We start from the raw sequence: 8,446 nt of genomic DNA on the forward strand, positions 1-8,446 counted from the left end.
AGACTTGTCTGAGAAGCTGGCATTTGAGAACACATGGGGATGAAGCTTGACAACTTGACAACAAGCTATACCAATATCCGGAGGAGAAAAGTGTACCATCCAGTGGGTAACAGCATGCACAATTAGATGTGAGAGATGAAAGCAATTCAAAATTATAAAGGATTCAGTTCTATTTCAATTATAACTAAGTGATGAACTGTCATAAGGAGTTTGGACAGGAGCTACATGAGCAGAAATCTTCTATGGCAGCCCAAGGAAAGGAATGTTAAATGAATAAGTAAATGGCAATAGGTATGACACCCTGTGTACAGGCAAACACACACTCTTCCAGTAAAAATAAATTAAAGTCCTGCTGTGTTAAATATATCAATTACGGAAAAGATTATTTTAAGTGGATGGTCCATATGATTCCATTAAATAATAAGCTTATCTTATATATTTAATATGAGTCTTCAAGGATGAGTTGTTACACAAAAACTGTGTGGGGCTGTGCAGTAATCGCATTCCTCCCTGCCACTCCTGGGGAGAAGGCGCCCTTTAGTGACCTCAGCACACAGTTCTGGAGAACATAGGGGATGAATCAGAACGTTCTCTTTCCTACACCTCCACCCCTAGGCCAGCATCACAGAGCTATCAATGCTCACTGGAGCTTTATGTACTGGGTTCTCCCAGCCTTCTAGGAACCCTGCCACAGCTCCCAACATGTACAGTTCTGTATGGCTTGCAGAATACAATGTACAACTCGACTCCTCTTCCAGAACCAAGGATGGGTGACAGGAGGACTTCGCGTGGATATTTACCACTAAGGACTCACCAACACAGACTCCAGGAGAGAAGGAACTGTGCAGCCTGCGCATTCCACCAGCTGTGACATCACAGGGCCCCCTGCTCCCACCTCCCCGTCATTCTGCCTCTCTTCCTCCCTTCCAATCCTTATCTACATCTGCTTGACCCAGTACACCTCCTTGATTTCTTGTCCATATTCCTGCCCTCAGGGGCTCTTCCCAGTATACCTGAATTTCAAATTCCCATCTTTCCTTTGGAAAGCCTAATTAAAATTCATTTTATGAAGTTGTCCACATCCAGTGACTTCCATCCTGAAAATAGTTGACAATTTTTAACTTGTTCTTTAGTTTAAAAACATGTGTCTTTGGGGCTGACCTGGTGGTATGGCAGTTAAGTTTCCACAGTCCGCTTTGGTGGCCCGGGGTTCACTGGTTGGGATGCTGGGTGCGGACCTATGCACCACTTCTCAAGCCATGCTGCGGCAGGCGTCCCACATACAGAGAAAGATGGGCACAGATGTTAGCTCAGGGCCAACCTTCCTCAAAAAATAAAATAAAATAGAATAAAAACTACTGCTATATGCAACGACATGGATGCAGCTGACAGACATCATGTTGAGTGACAGAAGCCAGAAGCAAAAGATTTCATACCGTATGATTTCAACCATGGGAACTTTAAGACAGGCAAAACTAATCTTCAGTAATAAAAGTCAGAATAAGAGTTAGCAGGAGTGGGGAGGGGGCACCAAGGAGCCCTCCGAGGTGCTGGAAATGCTCTACAGCTTTACCTGTGTGGTGGCTGCGTGGATGCACACATACTAAAAATTCATCCAGCTATAAACATACGATTTGAGCGCCGTACTGTCTGCATAATAAAATTGAAAGTTAAAAAATCTACTCTCCTCTGGATTGTGCTGAGACACTCTTACGTGTACAGTCTTATATAGAGTGGTTTGAGGACTTCACAACATCCTGGACGGTCAATTCCTTACCTCTCTGGCACATCTGGCACCTTCGACAGCCTGAGAAGGTATCTCTTTCATCTTCCTTCAACAGGGAATTCTACTGGGGCAGCCCAGTGACCCTTCTTGATTGTCAGCTCTCAAATAATCAAGGGCACGCATCTGTCTGCCCTGGGCCGGTAATAGAGAACGCTCACTTTGTTTGCTTTACGGCCTGCACAGTTTCAATGAACTAGAAAAGCCTTTGAACATATCTCTCAATAGGAGAACAATAAACGTCAAATGAGAGCAGCAGAAAGCCCGAAACAAATGAAACCCTCTCTGTAGAGCGTTTGGAAGAAGAGCATCCCCTCCGCCCCATGAGAAAGTTTGGAAGAGGATGCAAAATGGAGCTATAGAAAGAGAACCTTCATGGGCCAGCTCTTCCCTGAGCAACCACTGCGGCTTGAGGAAGTTGATCAGCCTCTTTGGGTCTCAGCGCCCTGCTAGTAAAATGATCTTCCTTACCTTCCTCCACCCCAGACAGAAGAATCAAATGACATGACGCATAACAGTTCGGCAAAACACAAAGCTGATACCAATGGGAAGATTTAAAAAATAAAATAAAATCGATGTCTCTGGAATGCCTGTGTTCCAAGAACTTTCACATGTGCTAAGCTGTTTAATCTTCATGTTAGTCAATGAGGCGGCACCTTGACTCCCACTTGGCCAATGAGGAAACTGAAACTCGGGCAGTTGAGTGGCTGCCCAAGGTGCCCAGGGTGGAGGGAGAACGGGCAGGATGGATCCTCCAGGCAGCCAGGGAGCCAGCGAGCCTCCTACTCTGCCATAGGTCATTCTGCATCTGAATCAGGCCAGGAGTAGGAAACCATTAAGAGTAGGCAACCATTGACAACTGTCCCCACATAGCCACTGTCCTCTCATGGAGAGACAAACGGACTAAATCAGAGGCCACTGAGTCTTGGAAATCTAAGTTTTATTGGCATTGCACTGACTATCCAGATGTTTCACCTGAGAAGCAGAAGTTCTCATTGTCCCAAGGTGTCTCACGTGAAACTGTGTGTTGTACCCTCAACACTCGCTATGGCGGGTCAGACCTGTGGATTTACCTGAGAGACACAGAATTAAATCCTGCCAACGTGGACAGGTAACTAGGTTCAAATCTACTGTGTGGTAAAAAGAAAACACCACCCCCAGCAGCGCTGCATCACAGAATGCTATTCACGAGCACACGCCTCCTAAAACAAAACTGTCCTCAGCAGATTTTGTTCTGTTTTGCCCTATAAACTACTTTCTCAGTTACAGAAAACTGCAAATTGCAATCTGAAGGCTTTGTAGGCTTGAATTTCCATCTTCCCTGAGAGTTTATGAGGAAACAATTAAATTTGGTCATCTTTCTCTCGGGCTTTTTGCATTGTGCCTGCCAAACGAAACATTTTTCCTGTGTGTGCCTGGCCCCACGACACCGCCTTTCAGAGTCACCACACATAAAGTAATCATACGTTACAATTTATAGCTATCATGTGGCTAAACACTGATTTTTCCCCAAAACATTTTATCTATTCCCCCCTCCATGTTTTGTGCTTTACTATAATAATACTGCTTAACAGAAGAGTCTCCAAAAAGATATTTATTTGGTTTCTGTTTGCAAACCAACAGTCAATTGATACAAATATCACCTTAAAAACGTGCCCACAGTAGGAGGAAATTTGGGGGGAAATGAAAGAGTTATAAAACCGGACAGTGGTGATGAATGCACAACGGTACACATTTACTCAAAAGCATCTGACTGCACACTTACAGTTGGTGAGTTTTATGATCTATAAATTATACCACAAGAAAGCTGTTTAAAAACTTGCCCAGGATTCAACAAAGCGAGATTTTTCAGATTTCAAGTGTTATTCAAATGAACATTAAAAGCATTAATTTTTCCTATGTTGCAAACATGTTTATGGCATTATGGGACAATACAATTTTCCTCTAAAAGAGGGATTCTCAACTTTGGCACCATTGTCATTTGGGGACAGACGACTCTGCTGTGGAGAGCTGTCTAGGGCATCGTGGGATATTCAGCAACATCGCCAGTAGCACTACCTCCCCCCGGTTACAAAGACCAAAAACGTCTCCAGACATTGCCAAATATCCCCTGGAGGGCAAAACAGCTCCTGAGTGAGAGCCGCTGCTCTAGATGCTGAGAGTTGAAAAAGAAATCAGCTCTCTGGAGGTGGGACTGACACACACAAAGGTGTGCAGGGCTCTCTCCAACCTGAAGGCCGGTTGGAGGGTCCCATTCACCAGATCCTGCCAACGAGGGACACTTTTATAATGGCACCTCTGCCCCTGCTCTCTGCATATTCTACAGTCAGTGTTAGATCCAGATTATAAATCATTATTTTTTAAATTAAGACTAATTTTATAGCCCTGTGCCCATGTCACTCTCTAAGTATGGCACTCAGCCCAGAATTGAAGCAACTGGGTTCTCCATAAATGCTTGTGGTCACTGACTCTGACAGCCAATGAGCAAAGCATCAGGCAGTTGGGTTTCACCAGCATTAACCCAGCGCTTTCAGCTTCCAGGAACTCTGAGGGACCTTCTCTCTCTTAACTTCAAGGTTAGTTGAAGCGACGGTCTCCATTTTATAGATGAAGTCATGGAGGCTCAGAGAAAAATGAAGTGACTTGTGCCCAAGATCATACAAGCGGTAGAGCTGGGATTTGCGCCTCTCGATGTCCCATGTTCTCTCTTGCCTGCCACGTCAGGGGATCCCCTCCTCGGAGCTGCTCTGAGGCTCACCAGGGCCAGACAGCCTGCTGGGTGCCCCACGCCTATGGGCCTGTTTTAAATGCTCGCTCATGCCATGGGTTGGGGTCGTTATTCCTACTTTACAGACAAGGAGATGGAGGTGGAGGTGAGGTCCTTGTACAAGGTCAAACAGCTGGATATCCGAAATTTGGACTCAGGTTAGTCTGAACTGTAAAGCCACTATATCCTACTGCCTCGTCTCAAGTAAAAATAGCTTATTTCATTAGGCCAGTCAATGGTTTTTGCTTTTTTTTTTGTAGATAAATTACACCATAATTTAAGGAGATCTGGGTCAGGGCTACTCACACATCCACCCGGGGCTTCTTTTATAACACTAAAAACCCAGTCCTACAGACACCTGTGCAATACTTAGAAATGCCCTATGTGAAAAAATCCCCTCCACCCAACTGTCAAGAAGTAGGCTAAAATTTCACTGTGCTATTCTAACAGCTCCTCATTTCCTCCATTTTCTCTTCTCCAACTCCTTCATCCTGTCAATAACCACATCACTTAGAATCTGTTCAGAGACAAACACATATCAAATAATCACACAATTAAAAATGGTGATGAAGCACCAGGAAGGAAAGGTAAGTACAGAGGGGCTCAAAAAATCCATAATGAGAAGGCTGGCCAGGGAGGTGAAGGAAACACAGGGAATCTGAGATTTGCAGGAAGAGTTGGGAGTTAATTTGAAAGTGAGGCAAGAAGAGTTTTAGATCCCAGTGAACAGTGTGTGCAAAGGCCCTGAAGTAGAAGGCAACCATGCATGCAAGGCTCTGAGAAAGCGCCAGAGATAGCAGTGGCCGCCCACGCAGGGCTTTGCAGACCCCAGCAAAGAGAAATTAAGGGTCCTAAGTAGGGGCATGACATGGTCAGATCTACATTTTTAATGATCACTCTGGTAGTGTCACACACAAGCAAAGTGACTCTCTGAAGCCACCTTTGCCAGAACACAGTTCAAAGAACTCTACCCTGGATCCTGCAAAACAAGTTTGTTTCTTTTTTTTCTTCTCTCCGGGGTGTGGTGCACCGCCCTGGCTGTGAACTAGCTCCCGTCTTTTTCTGTTTCATTTGTGAAGTTTAAAGGCCAGATCTTTCCTCAGGTCTGGGCCCTGTTGTTGTTTCAATAGCCCCCAGTAAAGTATCTCATCTCTTTCCAGGTCCCTCCTCTCTACTCTCTCCAACTTGCCGGTCAGTGACAAAAGGTAAAGAAACTGTCCTTTGGGGCTTTCTTATATGAAGGGTAGAAACAAGTTGAGAAAGAACCATAGAGTTTGCTTGCTCGCACCCCCTCACCACGATCAAGCACAGTTAAAAAAAAAAGAGCTAATCTGAGATAATGTGACTCCCCAAGTTAGGATTCCTGGATTCCCCAATGCCCTCTTGGCCACACACCCCCGCCAACCTGGTGGCCCCAGCCAATGGAGCTCCCGCTCCTGTTGGCCCAGCTCCAAGCTCTCAGAACTGCTTTCAGTTTCTCCACTACAAGAAGCTTCACTTCACCCAGCCCTGCGCTGCCAAGAGTCCTTAGCACCCACTGACACTTGTCCAGGCAGCCATTCCCACCCCTGCCGTGCTCCAGCCTGGGACCTGCCCTGCCCTGAGTTCTAAGCTACTCCAACAAAGCAGGTTTCCTGAACTTCATTGTAATTGGTTCACTGCCCACCTCCCCAGGCCTGCAACACACACACACACGTGCACGCGTACACACGCATGGTCAGCAGCTCCAGAAGGACAGATTCTGGGCGTCACAGGCCCAGCATCTAGCACAACGCCTGGCACCTACTTGGGACTCCTCTAAATATTTCCTGAATGAATGAGCAAATAAAAGTGGGCACTTTCAGAGTCTCCCAGGAGCAGGAAGAGAGGCCTGTAATAAGGGAGCTTTTCCCTTCCTGTAAGTTTAGTCATGAATGTGAACATGAAACACAAGTCTCAAACTTTAGAAAAGGTGCTACGTCTCACTCATGGAAATTTGAAAGCATCAAAAATAGCGCGGGGCACATATGCTCATGGTTTAGATAGGACCAAAACTTCAGGAGCGTTTTCAGATGTTAAGGCAACAGGGAAAGAAAGCGCTCATGATGGAAACCCAAGAGACAGCCGGGCCAGCAACCCTAAGCTCACGCAGTTCCTACAGGTGCCCACTCTGGCTGCACGATGCCAAGTCCATCCAGCAGCGGACTTTGCTCTCAAGTCTGTGCGGTTCTCCCTTCTGCCGACACTCCAGGTCTTGTCTAACGCCCTTCATAACCAACTCGTGGCGCTTCAGCTTTCTTACCAGCACACTCCCCACTTTATCTTTTTTGCATTTCTTCTTCAGAAATACCAGCCATGTGGCATTCTTGTCTCACAGTTTCCGTTTTCTTGGCTGAACTGAAAAGGGACTAACATATTGTCCGGTTCTGAACTGGGGTCTTGCAACTTGGAGCGTGGTCAGCGGACTAGCATCACATCATGGAGAGTTTGTTAGAAAGGCAGAATCTCAGCCCCACCCCAGACCTACTGAGTCAGGATCAGTATTTTAACTAGCTCCCCAGGTGACTCCTATGCACACTAAAGTTCAAGATGCAATGGGCTAGATCCTACATTCATTCAACAAATATTTATTGAATTAGTGTAGGGTACACAGGGGGCATTCAACATCCACATGAGGATGGGAATGGTGTTGAAAAAGGGTTAAGCACAGACATTCCTTGCGGTTGAGAAGCTCCTGTAAATACTAAAAACAGCATAACCCGGAGCGAGCTTCTAGCAGGATTAATCATCTTTACGCCAAAATTCAGAAGTGGCTGCTGCAGCTGAGTTGTGGGAATCTGAAACCTGGGAACTTGACCCTGTTGGCAGCAGGCGGGAGGAATACAGGGGAGGTGTGCGAGTGTGTCTCTTCCCCGCCTCAGCCACAGGCCTCAGGAGCTGACAAGGCCAAGTCCCCGCCCCCCTCAGCTGTCACCCTGTCAAAACAAAGCCGCTGCTGACAGCGCAGGGCCAGCCTGCCCCGGGGCCTCGGGCAGTCCTCCCAGCCCGGGAGCACGGCGCCCACATCTGGATCTGCAGCCGAGGGGCTACCAGGTGCCGAGTGCTGGGTCGGAGAGGGGATGGCAAGGAACGTGTGTCCCCAAACTGAGCAGCAGCACCCGCCGTCCTGGCTGCCACCTTGCCAAATCCTGTTTACACCCCGAGCAGCTGGGACAGCGTTTTAACTAAACAAGTAATAATACAATCATGACGGGGCTGTCACCGAGCGCCGCAGCGCCTCCGCCCTCGGCGGAGAGCGCCCGAGCTCCAAGACCCTTGCCTCGGGCTGTGCCCACCTTCCCACCCCGCGCCTTCCGCGCCTTCGATCTCCCGAAGCGCCGGGAGTCCGGGAGCCTATACCACCCTCCCTCCTCCCACCTAGCTCCTTCCTGTGGGGCACAGGAGAGGATGGGCGAAGATCCCCCAGGAGATTCTTCCTTGGCCCTGGGGCGCTAGCCACACAGTGAGCACTGCTCCACTCCCTGGCAGGCGCCTCGGGCGGGCTCCTACAGAGCAACAAAGCCCCAGGGCAGCCCAGGAGCGCGGACGCAGAGGCAACTCCTTCCGAGGGGGAGGAATGAAAGGTTCTCGGTCTCGGTGATTCCCCTTCTTCCAACCCAACAGGACTCTGGTCCGAGAAGCAGCTAATTGGGCGCGAGCGACAGCAGCACTTCCGCGGTGCAGCGGCCCCAGGCGGGCGGCGGGGACGGGGGCGGGGGCATAGGGGGAGGGAGCGGGGGGCTCCCCGCTGGCCAGACCCCCCGCGGCGGCCCGGCGGCTGCGAGCGCGTACCTTGCAGGCGGAGTACACTCCGAGTTTCTCCAGTTTCTTGGCCCGCGGCGCGGAGCGCAGTTGCGCCTTCTTCACGGCGATCCGGG

The 8,446-nt window shown here is 48.5% G+C and overlaps 1 protein-coding gene across 1 annotated transcript in view; it reads right to left on the reverse strand.

The window, feature by feature from the left end:
• The window catches only part of KAT2B (lysine acetyltransferase 2B), a 94,945-nt gene that overhangs the window by 85,381 nt on the left and 1,118 nt on the right, over positions 1 to 8,446 (reverse strand). The window contains exon 2 of the mRNA XM_046640543.1: positions 8,361 to 8,444. Within this exon, the coding sequence (XP_046496499.1) occupies positions 8,361 to 8,444 (84 nt within the window). The remainder of the gene's footprint in view (positions 1 to 8,360; positions 8,445 to 8,446) is intronic.

The sequence above is a fragment of the Equus quagga genome, chromosome 1 (genome assembly GCF_021613505.1).
Source record: "Equus quagga isolate Etosha38 chromosome 1, UCLA_HA_Equagga_1.0, whole genome shotgun sequence".
In the NCBI taxonomy this organism is placed as follows: Eukaryota; Metazoa; Chordata; class Mammalia; order Perissodactyla; family Equidae; genus Equus; species Equus quagga.